Source organism: Trypanosoma brucei, chromosome 3 (genome assembly GCF_000210295.1).
Source record: "Trypanosoma brucei gambiense DAL972 chromosome 3, complete sequence".
In the NCBI taxonomy this organism is placed as follows: Eukaryota; Euglenozoa; class Kinetoplastea; order Trypanosomatida; family Trypanosomatidae; genus Trypanosoma; species Trypanosoma brucei.
In genome coordinates this window covers 949,676-968,175 of record NC_026736.1, presented here as the reverse complement: position 1 = coordinate 968,175, position 18,500 = coordinate 949,676, and the positions used below count along the sequence as shown (strand labels likewise).

The 18,500-nt window shown below is 49.9% G+C and overlaps 8 protein-coding genes across 8 annotated transcripts; 1 reads left to right on the top strand and 7 right to left on the bottom strand.

The window, feature by feature from the left end:
* Positions 1–213: 213 nt before the first annotated feature.
* TbgDal_III4280 (hypothetical protein, conserved) lies at positions 214–1,281 on the bottom strand (the record flags this gene model as incomplete). Its single annotated transcript, XM_011774074.1, has 1 exon — positions 214–1,281. One exon carries the CDS (start codon positions 1,279–1,281, stop codon positions 214–216), a length of 1,068 nt encoding a protein of 355 aa, XP_011772376.1.
* Positions 1,282–1,866: 585 nt separating this feature from the next.
* On the top strand, positions 1,867–2,280 carry TbgDal_III4270 (hypothetical protein, unlikely; the record flags this gene model as incomplete). Its single annotated transcript, XM_011774073.1, has 1 exon — positions 1,867–2,280. One exon carries the CDS (start codon positions 1,867–1,869, stop codon positions 2,278–2,280), a length of 414 nt encoding a protein of 137 aa, XP_011772375.1.
* A 1,260-nt stretch (positions 2,281–3,540) lies between these two features.
* Positions 3,541–5,406, bottom strand: TbgDal_III4260 (carnitine O-palmitoyltransferase II, putative; the record flags this gene model as incomplete). The annotated part of the gene is made up of 1 exon (XM_011774072.1): positions 3,541–5,406. One exon carries the CDS (start codon positions 5,404–5,406, stop codon positions 3,541–3,543), a length of 1,866 nt encoding a protein of 621 aa, XP_011772374.1.
* Positions 5,407–6,461: 1,055 nt separating this feature from the next.
* On the bottom strand, positions 6,462–7,424 carry TbgDal_III4250 (hypothetical protein, conserved; the record flags this gene model as incomplete). The annotated part of the gene is made up of 1 exon (XM_011774071.1): positions 6,462–7,424. The coding sequence occupies one exon, from the start codon at positions 7,422–7,424 to the stop codon at positions 6,462–6,464; it is 963 nt and encodes a 320-aa protein (XP_011772373.1).
* A 702-nt stretch (positions 7,425–8,126) lies between these two features.
* TbgDal_III4240 (hypothetical protein, conserved) lies at positions 8,127–8,540 on the bottom strand (the record flags this gene model as incomplete). The annotated part of the gene is made up of 1 exon (XM_011774070.1): positions 8,127–8,540. The coding sequence occupies one exon, from the start codon at positions 8,538–8,540 to the stop codon at positions 8,127–8,129; it is 414 nt and encodes a 137-aa protein (XP_011772372.1).
* Positions 8,541–8,827: 287 nt separating this feature from the next.
* Positions 8,828–9,184, bottom strand: TbgDal_III4230 (hypothetical protein, unlikely; the record flags this gene model as incomplete). Its single annotated transcript, XM_011774069.1, has 1 exon — positions 8,828–9,184. One exon carries the CDS (start codon positions 9,182–9,184, stop codon positions 8,828–8,830), a length of 357 nt encoding a protein of 118 aa, XP_011772371.1.
* A 458-nt stretch (positions 9,185–9,642) lies between these two features.
* Positions 9,643–13,341, bottom strand: TbgDal_III4220 (lipase domain protein, putative; the record flags this gene model as incomplete). Its single annotated transcript, XM_011774068.1, has 1 exon — positions 9,643–13,341. One exon carries the CDS (start codon positions 13,339–13,341, stop codon positions 9,643–9,645), a length of 3,699 nt encoding a protein of 1,232 aa, XP_011772370.1.
* Positions 13,342–14,218: 877 nt separating this feature from the next.
* Positions 14,219–18,067, bottom strand: TbgDal_III4210 (lipase, putative; the record flags this gene model as incomplete). Its single annotated transcript, XM_011774067.1, has 1 exon — positions 14,219–18,067. The coding sequence occupies one exon, from the start codon at positions 18,065–18,067 to the stop codon at positions 14,219–14,221; it is 3,849 nt and encodes a 1,282-aa protein (XP_011772369.1).
* Between the last annotated feature and the right edge of the window lie 433 nt (positions 18,068–18,500).

Below are 18,500 nucleotides of genomic sequence, written 5' to 3'. Positions count from 1 at the left end.
ACAGTGCGTCTCGTGGTATATGCAGAAAAAGTTCACTGACCGCAAACGGCAGAAGCGCCTGCATCCTCGGAGCCCTCAACAGCGATATGCCAAGTGATGGTGGGGCTGCATCTCAACCACCCCGGTGTGTGCAGTTTTCTCGCTGTACGGATATAGTCACTCATGCACAGATCTACTGCGTGATCCGGCGAAGAAAGAAGAAGGGAAGAGCCGTCACGACATCCACTCCTTGAGGTAGGCGCAGTTGCGTGGGTTTACCACACCGTTGCCACTTGCCGTACAAACATGAAGCTGCGCACAACCCATGCAAGGAAGACCGACAGCCGGCATCGCCCACGCACTCGGCTGTGAAACGGGCGCCGGCACCCACTTCGTCCCGGAGCCGGCGCCGGCAGCGGTGGGCACGGCCGAAAAGTGCCTCATTACATTCCGACCCGTGGCCAATTGGTACTGCGCGGGAACGGCAGGTGAGGGCGTTACGCAATCGAGTAAACCATCAAGTACTAACGTCTGCACGAGCAACTGCGCATCGCGCTGAGAAATTCGTTTAACACAGCCCGCCCCCACACTTCCCCCCCCACTACAACTTCCAGTACTGTCGCCCAGTAACGTTGCCACCGTGCCGTTGGGAGATGTTGTCATCACGACCGTACCCCCTGCTGTGGCATTCACATCAGCAGAAGAGCTGCCGCCGCGCGCCTCCTGCAAATGCTGCGTAATCTGTTCCAAGGAGACGGAATGCCGCTGAGCCACAAGTAACATAATGCGCCGCCGCATTTCGTCCACAAAACCTATGTCCATTTCACGGGAGTCTTCTCCGCCATAGAATGTCCCGCCAGTCACTTCGTCACTTGGCTCAAACTCGAATAGGAGGTAGATGCGTTTTGCACGGTTGGAAAAGCAGCGACGCTCCTTAATACGCTTCTGTGATAGCAGCATCTGCAACGATTTAATAATCTCCCCCTTAGGCAAGCGCAGGGAACTACAGAGCGCAGCCTGGTCAATGCCGCTGTTCCCACTGGCACGTATGGCGTCAAGTACCAGTGAGGGCCCCTCTGGCATGCTGTTCACGAGTGCAACGTACATATCACCCTCGCGGTTCCCATGGCGCAGAACCACCCGCCCGCCTTCCATCAAGCCCCGCAACGCTGCAGCCATTGTGCGGTGGTGAAGCCCGAGGTCCTGCTGCAGTGTTGCGAGTAACAGCGCACCCTGCCCAGCCAACGCCAAACTTGCAAGTATGCGTTGCTCAGCATTGTTCACACCCGGCACTGAGGTCATTACCTCCGTGCAGTACTAACTGAGAAGCGAAATGATGAGCAGGGGTAATGAAACCACGAACAATTGTACAACCCACAACCAAGCTCTTTTCTAGCATGGTCGAGTGCACCGAAGCACCACCACGTAAAACAGTGGGGGGAAAGCAAAAAGAAAGGGACGGAGAGGTGGGCAATAGTTTGATACAGCGTGGGAATATGGTAATGCACATGCAACGGGTGGGTTGAGCATGGTGCTCTAGATGGGAAAAGAAAGCGAAGTCGCGGGAAGGACTAGCATGAGAATACATATCAGGATGAGGGGAAAGAAAGGAGGAAAAAAGTGGGCTATGGTACACGAAATCCTGCGGCCAGCGTGCAAGGGGTTGATGCGCCTCAACCGTCCGTCTAATTAAATAGTTCCCTCCTGAGGGTAGCGGAAGAAAATAGACAAGTAAAAAATGCTTAATAAAGGCAAAGAACATACAAGTGCGAAAGTGCATAACACCCAAAGGCAACCACATACACACACATATATATATATGTGTGCATGTATAGCCAGAAGCACCTGTGTGTGACAATGTTGTAAGAAGGTGACCATCACCCACTGATGGACCAAATGCCACTTATCCCACTTCAATCTTACGTCCAAAACTTTTTAACCTCTCTCACAACCTCCACGCAAACATTACCTCTCCATTCACTACCATATCCCCATCGTGTCCCACAACCTCACTATTCCTCCTTCTCACACTCATTTTCTTCCACACCACCTATATTTAAGGTATTTATGTATATGTGTCTGTGTGTACGTGTGTACGTGTCTGTGTCCATTTTCTGGTCATTTTCCTCTACTTCCCCATTATTCTCGATTTCCCTAATAACTCCGTTTTGGATGGTCACTGCAGTAACCAATATTTCAAAAAGAAAAAAAAAAGAACATTTAACACTACTGATACCAGTCACACAGAAAACATGGGGGAGAAACGAACGAAACAAAACGGTAAACGAGGAAGGAGAATGAAAAAAAAAAAGGTAAAACAATAGAAGAAAAACGGTCAAAATACCCAGCGAGTAAGCGGCAGGGAAATAACAACAGAAGTAATCACAACTGTACTACGAAAAGCAACTCCGCTCCCCCCGCCCCCCCTCTCTCCCTTCCAACCATTGCACCCCACTCATTTCCTCCGCTATCTGTAAAATCCCCCACTTTATCTTTTATCTTTTTTTTTTGCGTGTGTGTCCCTCCTCTCAGCTTATTTTTGTATATATAAATATATATGTTGGGCCGCCACCACACGAGAGAAATCCCACCTCCCGCAAGCGCTACCGGGGCCTCTCAATCCTCAGCTGCACCACCGGCATTGACCCCACGAAACGAAAAATAAAAAAAACTAAAAAGAAAAAGAAAAAGGGACAGGAAAGAGAGGGAAGAGGGAGGAGGAGGGAAAAAAAAAAAGAAAGAAAGAAAGAGAGAAAAGGGAACTACGATAACCAGCGGGAAAAAGTATGCGATAGAGACTGGGGTGGGCCTCGAAGAGAGGGAGGTGCGAAGGATTACAAACATTGCGGAAGAAAACTGTGGGAGAGACGAGTAGAGGACATGGATGAACTAAAGGAATAGAATGAATAAAAAACGAAGAAAAGAAAAAAACAAGTAAAGAAGAAAGCTGAAACCCCACAAATCCATCAAACATTCCTTTTGTCCCTCTATCCTCACCCAAAACTCGTCACCACCAGTGAGACAAGCACGCACACGCACACACGCAGAGAGAAAAGGGAGGTTGGAAAAGAAACTGTCACGGTATGCACCACAAGCACACATCCAGACACAAAATACTAAGAACAAAATCATTAAAGAAGGAAAAAAAAAACTACGCCTCCAACGCGTAGACATACACAAAAGCGCGCACACGTATATAAATATATATATATATATGTGTACATACTTTCCGCTTATGAATTATTATTATTTTTTCCTCGCTGGACTTTACTAACGTGAAAGAAAAAACAAACTGAAGGTATTTACACGCATAAAACGCTTTGCATCTCATGATGAAAATGATGATAACCAAACAAAATTCAGATTGAGTTTTCCTTGAAACTGCCTTTGCCGTGTTTGTGAATTAAAACAAACATATATACATATATATATATATATATATATATATATATATATATATATATGTAGGCCACTAGCGCCTCACTCCTTGTGCTCTCCGCGGTCGCACTTACAGCAGCCCACTATCCGTACTATCCATTTCTTCCATATGCTACTCTACACCTATTTTAGTTTAGTCCCTGCCTTAAGCAAACCGTAAACATTTGATGCGGCCTCAGAAACGGCGAGCTTCATATCCCCCGCGTCGGTGGATGGGCTTCTGGTGAAAGCCGACACTGTCAGCCGCACCTCCGTTCCATCAATGGTGTAACCTACACCGTAGCCGTTAGCGGTTACAGGACCAAACATGAATCGCTCTACCCACGGCGCTGTTAAATTACTTGTACTTAATCTCCACGTGGAGCACGAAGTGTACGTTTCGTCGTTGAAGAAAGCGAGCGCTGCGGCATCATTGCGCTCAACTGCCAGCCGCTTCAGAGCTGTCAAGTGCCGATCGATACCTTCGCCATTCGCCGCTGCCTTCGCCAACCTCACATGACGCTCTGCAGCCGCCTTTAGCAGTGCCACCTGCTCCTCAACACTCGCCACATGTGTTGTACTTCCCTCCTCATCGGATGCGGCATTAGCCTTCGTCATACGGTTGACGGCCTCCGCCACGAGCTGCATTTCCCGAGTCGCTGACCGAATCGTCTCAGTACGCCCATGAAAGAAACGACCGGTGGAGGCCGCCTCATACGTTGGTGCGAGTTTATTCCGACATTTGTGGTGGGCCACCTGAAGGCACATCTGCACAAACGCATCGGGGCTCACACCAAGCTGCTTCAACTGAGTTTTGCCATACGGAATGGTCACGTCTTCCAACGCCGTTCCAGCAATGAGCTCGAGAGCCCCGGCGCGTGCCGCGCGAATGTGGGCAGCGAATGTCTTCCCAAACGTCAAGGTCAAGGGCTGAACCAAGGTGCCAACCTTCGCAGGATCCAAGCTGGTGGCAGAGGTGGAAACAGAACTTCCATCACCTCCCTCAACATCACTGATAATATCACTGATCCACCGGAGCCACTGAACGCCGTCGCTGCCGGAATGCTCGAAGTTGAATGCGACCCGCCCATCTGCAGATACAATAATTTGATGCTTGTCGTACCATCGGTTCTCAAACTCCGTGTTGTTGCCGTGCAGGGAAGCACCGTCCACTAATTTGCCGTCACCTCCCCAACTCTCAGTGTCGAGGCAAACAACCACAATGCCCTCTTGAATCTTTTTGAGGTTCTCCGCGTTCTCCGGTGTTTTCACCAACTCGGCATAAGCGCCTGCCCAAGTCTGGCGGTTCCCCGCCGTAAGAACTGACACGGGTGTTGTGTTGTCTGCATCTGGCGTGATTGACAGAACGTACTCAATTGACTTTTGGACCACCGCACGGTCAAGAGGGACCTGCTTGTCGTCAAACACGCGCACTGCATACGGGTGGCCGTCGTGAAGCACAATGATGTGACGAAGTTTCTCCATCGGTGTGGTGTGAAACGTATCCTTCTTCTCACCTGGAATGACCGAAGCTCCAAACTGCCGCAGTAGCGGGGACACATCGCGTGTTTCGTCAAATACCTCTACTCCCTTGTTCACGGCGTTATACACCCACCGCGCAATGCTGTGTACGACAGCCGCCCCGACAGCCGCTTGCGTATCACCCGCATTCTTCAGTTTCTTGGTGGTGATGGCGGGGTTAACATTCACTAATACGGGTTCACGATTGCTCAAATACATGTCTTCCCACAAGGCCTCAATATACGAATACGGGTATACGCCACTTGCGGCAGCAGCGGTATCTGCCTCCACAAGTGCCGCCTGCAAGCCCCCAGCGGAGGAAGTAAGAAAGGTATCAAACTTCTGCAAGTGATTTTTCACCATCTCGGCGGACTTCAGTGGCCATATGGATGCGCGGTACCGCTCCGCTGTTGCCTCAAGTGTGGGAATGGGCAATCGAGGGAGCTTCAGAACGTTGACGGCAAGGTCCTTTACGGGGATGCGCTTCATGATAATTTAGATAGCACTGCGAAATAAATACTAAGAGATCGCTGGCGGAGGTACACAACAGTAACACTTCTGATGCATACGTAGGATTAGATCGTTAAAAAAGAAAAAAAAGGAGAGAGAAACCAGGGAGGAATAAGAGGGAGAAACACTGATGAACAAGATAGGAGCTATGCGATATCCCACATGGCATCGCGATCTTTCACTTATAAGCCACTCGTATCCAGTGGAGGGGGGAAGAGGAGCGGCGGCGGCGACTGCAACCACCAACAAATATCGGAAAGGGGAGGAGGATATGGTGTAACGTGTGAAACAATCTCCCTCTCCTTTCTTTCTTTCTTGCTTTTCCTCAGCTCTCCGGACATGGAAAATAACACGACATCGCGTGCCTCGTTAGTAATGTGTATGCTCAGAGTCCGTTTACCTTTTCCATTCCCTCATTAATGTAATTTGAATTTATACGTGATGGAGGTTGTTGCTCATAATCACAGCACTGGAACAACTCGCAGGCCCAGATGGCAACGTACAAGGGCCAAGTGCTCGGTGCCCGGGCATGTGTTAAAGGGTGGAAAATAATAATAATGACAATAATAGTAATAAATGTAATTCATGTATACATGTCTTTGGTGTGGAAAAAATAAAAAAATACATCGCGTTACCAACTTTAATGTTTAGTGTAGGAGAAAAATAATAATAATAATAATGAAAATAATACCACACTAACGGGAGTGAGTTCACGATACCTCCGTCGACACACCGCTCATCATCCCCTCCATGACAACCAAACAAAATAGGGAAAACACAAAATGTAAAACAGAACCAAACGACAATCTTCTTTTATACGTAAGCCTTCATTACCAAAGTGCACTGAGGGCGCTCGACAACAACACACAGAACAAAAACAAAACAAACAAAAGAGCTGACATAAAAAAGGAAAAATGGAAAACATTACACCACCTGCGACTCCCAGCGTCTAAACCCCTACAGCTTTTACCACACTCCTTACTGGCTCACTCACTTGTCAACATGCAAACGCAACAACCGCAGCCCTCGTCATATCACGGTGCCGCATGGCATTTTACCTCCTCTTCACTAGCCTCCACCGTCCAACTTCTAATAACTTGGTCAAGTGTTACCTCACTGTACTGCTCAAATATTCGGGGGTCAGTCGGTGAGAGGAAGTTGAAGTTGCCCTTCGCTATAGACTCATCGGGAATCCGATCTAGTAAAGCAGTATGAAAGCGAATGTAATGCACTAGAGAGTAGTAGGTGTAAAGAGGGACATCTTCGGGACGCGGCAGCGGACAGAACTTCATCAAGAACCCCAACAGCATCAAATCGGCCCCGGGGCCATCGTGTAAGAGGGCTTCCTCAAAGTTAACCGCCGTAACATAGTACATGTCCTTAATGTAGAAACGGATTTTGTTAAGCGGAGGTCGTCCCATCACATCCTCCGACGTCGCAGCCCAACTGTCAAACATAGTCAAAAGAATCTCCTCCAACACCTCACGACGGCGGTTAAACTTCTCGATGGGAACACTAGTGGCGCGGCGACTAACCATGTGCACATGCAACACATACAGCCAGTACGTCAAGTCCATCTCAGCGTATTGAAGGTCAAACAGCTCCTTCCACGCGGGTAATGAAATGTGATGGCATAAATGTCCGGACACAAACTCCGACACCGCGCGGACCTGCCCTCCGAGTGTCATCCATCGCGGCCTTTCCCCCTCATACACCGCCATAGATGAAGGATCCCTCACATCCACGCCCTTGTAACGTTCCTCATTTTCCTCCACCATGGATAAAAGGAGCTGCTCTGCGGGCATCATGTCAGTTGTTGCCCGTGAGGTGAGGAATCCATCCGATACCTGCTGCAGGAATTTGCTCTCACTCACAGAAGAAAATTCGCTTCCAAGACTGGCCCATGCAGCAGCAGTCATCCATGACGATCCAGAAGTTATAGCTGCCGCATTGGGTGATTTGCACCCGCAGAGCCGCAGGAATGTCCTCACCCACATTTCACAAAGATTATTTATCTATTTACGCTTATGTGCAGGTGTGTGTCTCGTCAAACTCCTCCTACTGAGCGCAGTTACGGGGTGCAAAACCTAACCCATAATCAAGAGAGTAGCGGAGGGGAACGTAAATGAAGCGTAGAATAACCAAAAGTGAAGAAAGGGAAGCATGAAACAAACAAACAGCCTCGGTAGAAACGGAAAACAAAAAAGAAAGGAACACCACACATTTGCCCTCTCGACGGGTAAAATGATTTCAATTTCCCCTTCTCCCAAGAGAACACATCCAGCACGCGACTGTGGGGGAATTTAAACCACCTCTTCAACACGCCACAAGTCCCCACACAAGGCCAACAAAAAAAAAAAAGAAACACACTAGCAGGCAAATATATATACCGAAGCACCACACGCTCCTCAGTAGAGTGATTCGACGCACCACAAGCCAGTAAATAGTACAGAAGGTGGCCAACGAAAAAAAGAGAAGAATAAAGACAGAAAACAAGATGAAGTAACTTTTTACCGACATCATGCACTCATATTTTCTTCCATCTCGCTTTATGCTTGCACTCTGCCACTCCACCTTCCCACCAAACAATAAAATTTAAAGCAAAAGAGCTTTAACACCTTTCCACGCCTCCCACACACACACACACACACACACAAATACACGTCTTTTGTGCAGCTGCTGATGAGTAAGTCATACTTCTACTTCTGTGACGAAGCGGCCCTTGAAGCCTCATAGCGCCCAATCCGCCCCATGACGGCATCAAATGTATCCTCCACATCCTCATCTTCCCAGTCCTCTTCCCATGATTTCATCACCTCTTCTTCAAATTGTCCACTAATGCGCCGTGCACTCAACGTCCGATGTGAGCTTCCAGAGCGGACAACACCTCCGTTACCACCACCCTCCGTTGCATCGAAGGAAATAAAGTCGAGAAACCGGTCCTCGGACTCCTTGTACCAATTAGACCACATCTCATCTGCCTTGGGAAGCTCCAGTGAGGCCTGTGCCGTCTGCAGCACCACCTGCGGCGTGAGAACTCCCTTCAATGAGGCCACACTGGGGACAGAAGTTGGTTGCGTGGGTAATGGCGACATTGGCTCCCGGTTGCTCATCAGCGCCGTATTCTGGTTTCGCTCTCTTCTTCAAAATACACTTTTTGCTCCTCCTCTGCTTCCCTTTTCCCTATTTATTTATTTACTTTCCCACTATGTCAACTTTCCCCTTACTCGCACTCCCTTTTGCTCCCTCCTTTAAAAGAAATATAAAAAATGCTTCTCCTTCTCTGAATTGGGGACGGTGTTTGGAAAGGAAGAAAAATAAGGAACAGATGAAGTTGGTACAAGCCACTATTCTCAGGCATGGGTGATTTAACCACAATGTCAGTTGTGCATGGGTATCTTCAAGATACAGATGATAAAATAATGAAAGAGGAAGCCATGAAAGCCCTTTCCAGTATGAAATACGGTACGTCAACGTGTGCGTTTGACCATTTGCAGTAAACTTTTAAAAAATAAAGCAAGAAAGAGGTTACGACGGTGGGAACCACACATACGCGAATGGGGTTTACCACCCAATGAAAGAGAAGCCCCCTCAGCGAAATGAAAAGAGAAGCGGTACAACTTTGGTGAAGACGTACAAAAGGGGGAAAAAACGCACGCACGACCAGGCATCGCCACCGCCAAATAAACATAAACAAACAATAATGGAGGCAAGCCGCGAGACACAATGCCCCAGCCACACAACCACACCGCAGCATCCCGAGCAGCCCCAACACCCAAGATGGTGAGCAAGACAAACCGAAAAAAATTAAACAAACGAAGGATGGAGCGGTAAATATATCACTTGGCTCTCTTCGCTCCCACTACCTTCCATACAAAATGATTAGTGACGTAACAACGGCAAGAAAAAGTAACTCAAAAACAAAAGGCAAAAGATCCTCAGCAATTGTGGAGAAGAATTACGGATGTGCAACCACCCTCACAGCAGCTGGGGATATGGAAGTCACTAATCTGAGGTAAAGCTAAGTGAGAAGGGAACACACAACTTCGAGCAAGCAAGTATTAGCGCCGTTTCGATGTCACTTTCCCCATCCCAAATGCTTCACAACACCCTGAACTCCCCAAATATACCCCACAGCCGCACACTTTTATCCCACGCTTCCTCTTCTTTCATCCGCACGGCGAATGCATTCGCAACCCAAAGGCCAGGAACAACTTACATGGCATCCGGCTCGCGTCCAGGCTCGGCCACATATGACGCCTCTGGATCGCCGGAAGCACGTATCTTGCAGGATGTGTCGAGCGCCAAGGCATTGAGCGAGCGGGCATAAGACTTCACCTGATGGCCCTCGATTCCAAACGCCTTATTCTTCATTGGGTGGCACCGTTGCTCCATATACGTGGGCTTACAGATGTAATTGCCATGGCGGTTAATATCCACTTCAGTGCCAACTTGCGTGCCGTAAAGCCGGAACGTTGCAATTTCGTCACTCTCGTTTACAACACGAAACGTTCGGGGAATCGCCTTGTCGTAAGCGGTTTGAAACGCTGCGTTCCCCATCGGGGGCTGACCAAACGTGTAAACCGTTACCTCATCCAAGGGGTATTCTATCTCCCGCAACATACGCCGCACACTGTAGGCACAAAGACAAGCCACAGCACCCCCCATGCTGTGGCCCGTGCAAAACACACGGTAAACAGTGGAAGAATTCTCCTTTAAGAACCCGCCAAGTTTTTCTTCAATAGAAGTTTGGTGTGCTTCCCAGATCTCCAAAAATCCGGAGTGGACCGTTGGTTCCCAGCAGCAACTCGAGTTCAGAGACGCATTGTCCCTATCGTTCTTCATTTCATCCCAAGCACGGCGGCGCATCTTGATGTCCTCCCTGACGTTGCTCATATTTGCTGTTCCTCGGAATGCGATAACGATTCGAGGGGCCTTGCCACGATGGTGCAAAAATTCAGTGTCCATGACAGCACAAACAGCCGCTACATCAAGTGCCTCAAACACAGCGATTGGCTTATAACCGTATTGTTTCACATCGATAGTGGGCGTCCCGTTATGGTCTGGAGTGGCTGCCACAGACTGTTGTTCGGTACTAGGGCAAAATTTGCGCATCTCAACATCACCTTGCGACGTGGTGCACGCGTCTGGGTTCGTTTCCCGGGGGTAAGCAGCGGATTCGCGAGCATTTGAACGGTAGTTTGAAGAGCCGCGGCAGCAGCCCGAGGTTCCAACCTTTCTTTCTTGGGCCCGGGCGTGCGACTGTCCCTTCCAATTGTACGATTCAAACGCTATGTTGAAGCAGTCAATGGCTGTCTCAAGATTGAAAAACGGGAGGTACAGGGGTTCGTGCATCCTTTGCTGAACAGCATCCAAAAGATAGGTTTCGGCACGCTCAAACGCATGAGCAGGTCGTTCGAATAAGTTCCTCCCGGCTCCCCTCACCGAAGCGGAAATTACACCACGGAGTGCTTGCCACACACTCTTTGGGTTATTAGTTGACCCTCCATCGTCGCCGTTACCTCCTGAATGATCATCCACAGACCCCAGACGACGCTCCCCGTCACCGGGAGGTGCATCCCCGGTGGTGGAGCTCAACCTCAACGCCACGGAACCGTTGAGAGCTCCCCCATCGTTTTCTAGCAGCGGAGCTCGGGACCCACCTCCTTCCCTGCCAACATTTTGTCTCATCACTTGGGATGCGCCTGACGGTCTCTCGGGCCCCAAATCGTTTTCCCTCCCTGCTTCAACGTACGGTAGGAAGCACGTGGACGTCATGTCCATGTTGACAATCTCGGCTGCGCCTCGATTACAAATCGACTCTCTCAGACCCTTCCAGAACTCTATATCCTGGGGACGGGAGTGAACGGAGCACATAATGGTATAATTTATCGAGGGGTCACTCGGCCCCTCAACCGGTGGAGATGAAGAGTCATTGGGTATGCTCTGCAGAAGGAGAGATAAGTTATGCACACCACCCCTTCTCTTTAACCTCACAAGGTACCGCCGTACGCGGTACTCCAGTTGTTTCCAATTGAAGGAGGCCTCCTCCTTCTCTGTATGAAAAATGTACATGCTGCCGCCATGGCGAGCAAGCCATCGGTACCAATCGTCAGGCCAGACACTTTCTTTCCAGCGCGTGTCTCGCGGATGAATGGGAACCGTCTCTGGGCGGTGACGGGTAGTGTATATTAGAGTCATGACATTGACCAAAACTGGCCATACCAACAACGCCGGTAGCTGTATAAGTGGTTGCCACGCCAACATACCCGGGATTCTGAAATCGAGCACGTAAAACAGAGCGAATTGTGTAATACTGAAAATGATGGCCGTGAAGAACATAAACATGAAAACACGGCAGGCAAGTTGCTGAGGTCTCGAATCCAGGTATGATTTCTTTGACATGCTCCGACGTAGACGGTAGAGCATAATACAACAGACCAGCGACCCAAAGCCGAAAAGAGAACAGAGAAGGTAAATGTAAATTTTTTTACCCGACCCCCTCCCATGTAGCGTTGCAGAGCAGCACCGCCAGGCCACTGCTATGTCAAGCCCAATGGCTATAATGATAAAAAGCACTCCCACTACCTTCGTCCACAACGGAGGGTCATATATGCTGCGGCTGCGGCAGAAGCAGGCCTTCATGCGGCTAAGGCATCCCAGGTTTTTAGCGCCTTCCTGTTTCGTGGGATTCGCAGCGCGCGGCATGGACGCAGTAATAACAGAAAACATATAGCTCACCACCACTGCTACAAACCACCATGGCACGTGAAGTTCAAGGAACTCCAGCGGCAGTGGAAGCCGATCTGGAGATATGGCAAGGGCGGTGAGGGGGTTGAGATACAACACAGACGCCAACAGCAGCACCAAAACCCACCACTGTTCATAGAGGCTGTTGTTGTATTTCAGGTTCACTACGAACCGTATAGTATGCAAAACCGTTATTGTAAGGGCTATGTAGCGCCAAATCAACACTGTAAGGGCGTAAGCACGCCCTTGAAAAAGGATACCAACCGCTGAGTTATTTATATTTCGAGCGATACTTCCGGGGACATCGCTAAGAGATAGAGACACGCGTCCTCCACCAGTGTCATTCAAAACCGCACCCGGCGGCAGGTTTATGTAAACGCATCGATCGTCCCCACGACGGCACACTATCGGCAACGGGGCAGTAGACCAGTTGCTGTTCTCCTCCATAAAGGGAATCGCAACCCTCAGTGTGAACCTGCGCTCGTCAGGATGGAAAACCTCCCAGTCGTCAGGACTGGCCAGGTTTATTACGAGGCTACGGAACCGCAGCAACGGGTCACCAAAGTCCACAGAATATGGTCGCCCATTCCACTGAACACGGTAGGTATCGGTGTGTCTGTCCTCCAGCTCTATGGTCGCACAGTTGCTATTCCATGTCCCATATTTCCACATATCAGGCGCATCCCTTCCACAGATGTCCAGCACCCTCCATGTAATAGAGGGCAAGGATTGCAAAACTATACCGGCGACAAGGGCTGCCAACCATAAAAAGCAAATACACCGCCAAACGAAGCGCGTAAGCCCTTCAATCTGCAGCTCCACTCCCCCCGCCAACGTGCTGCCGCCTGAATGTCTTGAGCAGCTATGCCTTTGGCAGTCCACGCAGGCGGGGTCCGGGAATGGTGCGTTGTTTGTAAGTCGGCACCGCCGTGGGGCGCGCGGTATGGCAGGTACAGTTCCTGTGTTTGTATGACGAGAAAAAGAATGACTCCCGTTCATCGGGGGTCCCGAAGCCGGTGACTTTTTGCGGTGACTCTGAGAAGCAACGCCCGTGCTAATTGTTTGCGGTGGAAAACGGGGGAACTCAGCTGGAAGGTCGTTCACGTGCACTGATGCAGAATTCATAGAGTCCAGCAAATTCCCGCCCGCCTGTCTCCTCTCCATCTCGATGGGCTCTGGCCTCCCTTCTGAGTTCCGTCTCCGGAAGAAAAAAGAAACAAACCTCAGTACTTGACCGAATGCAAAAGTCCCTTTACGCCTGTTTGTTTTTCGTCGGTGTCGTTGGCGTCACTGCTTTGTTTTGAATGCCACAAGTAATGGGGGTAAATGGGACAGCTGGAGCGAAAGAAGGGGGCACAGGAAGGAAACACAGGCACGAATAACAGTCGGATAGTGCAAGAAACAACTCTTTCTAACTTGGGTAAAGGGGGGAAACAGATAGGTCTCTTTTGCACTCAAAGTCACGTTTACAGCCAACGGCACTGCACCACCCGGTGGTCAGGCTTTGGTTGGGAGGTTGACAAAAATGACCGGCAAACAGGAAAATAGAGAAAGGAGGGAAAACAACGAGAGAGAGCTGCCAAATCGTAAAGTGCGGTCTAAGCAGAGAGATCACGCATAAGATCCCACGGCATCGCGCGTCCACAGCTACTACAAGACATCAAAAGAGCGAAATGAAGGCAAAAAGGGACTGCATACGCAAGTGTGCACACACACAAAGATGGAGCAATAACCGTCGACACCTCTCGAACTCTCCCGACCAATAAATGCCCTCCCCCTCCCCCACGACACGATGTGGAGAGCGACCCCGCATCCCCATCATCCACCAAACCCATGAATGGTACTTGAACAACTGCACCGTCTCATGTCTGTCTCTTGCTCGCGCTGCCTCTCAGATTATAGGTGAGTCAACATGCGTGCACATAGACAACAGTAAAGGAAGAAGTAAACGAAGCGGTTTTTTTTTTCGTGAACACAAAACCGACTATGAAAGAAAGGTATACGATATTTCCAAAATTCAAGTCTCACATACACTGTTTGGTTACACGTTCGCAGCTTGGTGTTCAACAGAGACGTTGGCGGCAGCACTGGAAAGAGCGCTAAGTGATGGGTCTACAACATCACGCACATACGGCTGCAGGCAGCGCACCTTACACTCCCTACCACTGTTCCGATCCGCAACGGCATTAAGAGATTGGGCATAGGCAGCAAGGGTATGATTTTTTAAAGCAAATCCCTTCCCTCCCGTGGGTCTGAATAACATCTCAATAAACATGGGCTTACAGATGTAATTGCCATGGCGGTTAACATCCACTTCGGTGCCAACGTGCGTGCCCCCGAACAGGGAAAAGAGGGACACCGCGTCACTCTCGTTTACAACACGAAACGTTCGGGGAATCGCCTTGTCGTAAGCGGTTTGAAACGCTGCGTTCCCCATCGGGGGCTGACCAAACGTGTAAACCGTTACCTCATCCAAGGGGTATTCTATCTCCCGCAACATACGCCGCACACTGTAGGCACAAAGACAAGCCACAGCACCCCCCATGCTGTGGCCCGTGCAAAACACACGGTAAACAGTGGAAGAATTCTCCTTTAAGAACCTGTGAAGTGTATGAAGCACAGCAGGCTTCAGTGAGATCCAAATGTTAAGGAAACCCGAGTGGACTCTTGCACGCTTCGTGAGGCCCCACCACTGCCGGACACCGTCTACTTCCCGCCACGGACGCTGCCGAACACGAATGTTCTCCCTGGCGTTGCTCATATTTGCTGTTCCTCGGAATGCGATAACGATTCGAGGGGCCTTGCCACGATGGTGCAAAAATTCAGTGTCCATGACAGCACAAACAGCCACTACATCAAGTGCCTCAAACACAGCGATTGGCTTATAACCGTATTGTTTGGTACACATAGCAGGTCCCACACTGGTGGACGACCCCTCCCTCGCAACCGTAAAAGATTGCAAATCACCATCAATGGGCCTGTTATCGACGGTCGTCACTGCACTGCTGTCCACAGCCCCTTCTAAAAATGCCCGCTCGTCTAAGGTACTTTTATCACTATCGCCTTCTCCCCTTGTCTCTGGGGGAAACGCACAGGGAGTGCAGTCAGCGCAATAAGATGAGGTGCCATTCCCCCCGCCATCAGCATCTCGCCTCGAAGCATCTACATCACTACACAGAGGTGCGTATGCCTCCCACGACAGATTCAGGCAATCAATCGCGGCCTCGAGGTTAAAAAAGGGCACACGCCTATTGCCACCAAGTTGGAGAGACTGCAAAGGGTCAAGAATGGCCCCCTCGAGAGAATCCAGAAGCAAAGCAGATTTCTCCACGAACCGACACTCCGCACGTTCGAACAGTGTCGAAACACCCCTCCGAATGCGCGACCAGTTGCGACGCCGCGAACCACGTCCGCTTGACGCAACATCATCATCTTCATTGTGACTGCTATTATAAGAAAAGCTGCTTTCGCCGCCACTGGAGTCTGAACTATCAGAGCTCTCCGCATCGTATGTCCCTAGTGGTCCGTCACCATTCCAAACACACTCTGCCGTGGAGCAAATGGGCCCTACACCCTCGTGCTCAGTGGCGACAGGGACGCGACCCGACCGACGGTGAAGGACTTTCGCCAACCTCTGCTTGTTCTGTAAAAAGTTGAAGTATCGTTCCTGCTCTTCGTTGTGAAATATGTACAATATGCCACCGTGAAACTGAAGCCACTGATACCACTGCCGTGACCAAACGACACGGCGCCACATGGGGTTGTTTGGCCGTATGGGCACCCTCCGTGAGGCAGTGGTGGGTGTGTACACAAATGTTATGTGACTCACAAAGCAAGATGAAACCATCACGGGGGCGAGCTGACTGAATGGCTGATAGACGACAATCCGCACAATATGAGGGTAGAGTAGATCGATAAGAACAGCCTGGACAACGAAATAGACCATAGCACTAGCAAACACGAAGATAAACACACGGCATGCCAGCTGCCGTGGTCGTGTCTCTAGGTAGGGCTGTCTGCCCAGATTTCGTTTGAGCCATAAAAGTAGCACATTCGACGCAAAAACAAGCAACAGGAGCATTGTGTAGAACATTGACGCAAGGTAACGGCAACAGAATGTAGCACAATCCGCAACGGTTCCCCAATCCCAATTCTCAACGAACGCCCTCCCCACGTCAAGACCTACGAGAATAACGAAGTAGCAAGTGATTGAAACGGTAACCCACAGAGGCATACCACGTCGTCGCACGAGTGCCGCACGATCCCCATCAGGGGAGGCAAGTAATACAGAACTGTCATGAGCCTCACTTGTCCATGAATTTTTTTCCTTTCGTTGCAAATCCCTTGGATCGCCACCAGGTGAAGAAGGAGGCATATCGGGAGGAACGGTCGCTGGTGGCCGACCCGGGCGAGGCGACGGTTCCTCAAACACAGGAGCGTCACACCCTGGAACGGTTTCCCCCTTCAGTCTCCTTTTAGTCTCTCCTACCTCCCCAGAAGCGTTAATGGAGGCTCCAACAAGCGCAAAAATAAAACAGTTCAAAAAGGCAATGAAATAATTCGGCACGTTGTACTCAAAGAAGCGATAAAGTTCTACACCGTTTTCGTCGTAAACTCCGGCGGCGAAAAATGGGTCAAGGTAAAGTATCAGTGCCACGTTCAAGGCCGTCACCCAGTAATGCTCATAGATTGTCTGCGTCCGCCGAATTCGGTAAAGAAAGAAGATCAAATGAACACCGGAGATCACAATGAGGGTGTAGCGACATGCAATTGTAAAGATGGTGTAGAAAGAACGCTGAAACGCAATACCAACAGAAGACATGGAAGCGACAGACGCCAGCTCCTCCACAGCACCGATGATGGTTAATGTGATTCTCGAATTCCCGCCAACCACCACGACATCCTGCGGCAACACCACTGAAGAGCATCGTGGTGTTGTCCGAAAACACGTGGTTGTTGTGTTGTATCGGTACACGCCAGTGGTTGCCGGCCGGCTGGTACCACTGTTAACATTTATATCTCCTTCCGAAGGCGCATGCACCGGAAACTTTTCCAGAACAACCTGCAACTGATAAGTCTTAAAGGGAATATCTCCAGAAATAGCGTCCTGCGGCGATGCTAAACTGAAAACGACGCGCGGAAAGCGGTTGGCCTTACTTGCCGGTATATCAATCACGTTTCGGTCTACCCACCGTAGGTTGAAAAGACGCTGCTGTCGTTGCTTTGGAATATAGCCTCCACTCCGCATGCTCATCCCGTCGTGATTAGGGCCCGGTGAGTCCTCCGCGTAAGATGGTGCTGATAACGGTACCGCTCCGCATCCTAGAAGAGATGGGAGCATTGCACGATGCGAAGAGTGTGGCGGTGGATCACATGCTTGCACCAGAACCTTAGTCCCCGAACAGTTAAGCTCAGCCGACTGATACTCGTACCTTTCCACGCAAGAACTTCTCCACGAATCCAGGTTGCGAATGCTTACCGATGAGCTGTCACATATATTCACCATCCCCCACTGAAAAGAGACCAAAGATTGCAGGACAAGCGCCACCACAAGGGCGCCATACCACGAGTTCAGAAACCACCCCGCTGACGTCGTAGAGAGCGTTTCAATCTGTAACTCCAACACGGGTTCCACCTGTCTCCAACGATTGCCGCTGTCGCTGTTGGACCCACGTCTCATTTCCCGCCCAATATTACGAGTTACACAGAATGGAATCTCGTCCCTGTCGGCGTCATGCAGGAGTGGCTCAGAAATCGGGTCTGGCCCCATGGTTACCGTTGGGATAGGCATCCCCGATCCCCCTTTCCTTCTTTTACTGTAGTGCGCATTGAAAACGGGTAAACAAATACGGAAAGAGATATCAAGGAAAATTGTAAGGCACACCATCATGTTTCTGATTTAAAAAAAGAAAATGGCACAGCGATGTGTCCGTTTTTTTCACCTTCGTTTTCTTCTGCAGCACGTCCAGCAAATGCGTGCTAAAACAGGGATATTAACCGTACAATCACGTATTCATGATAACAGTGTGTAAGCAGTACAAAAAGAAGAATCGTTATTTTAAAACATGCGCGCATTATTGTCGGCTTATGCGAAGAAAAAGTAGGGAGAAAGGTGACGACAGCAAAACAAAGAAGAACCATGGCCACATCCCGCACTTATTCAACACCCACGTACGCGATTTGTGGACGCCTTTCCACCACCTAACACAATTCTAACCGCTCCATTCTAAGGACAACACTATGCTCTCTGATCACTTCATTTCTGAGCCTGCCGCCAGCCACACGTACGCACACGTGCACATCCCTTTCCACGCCTCACACAC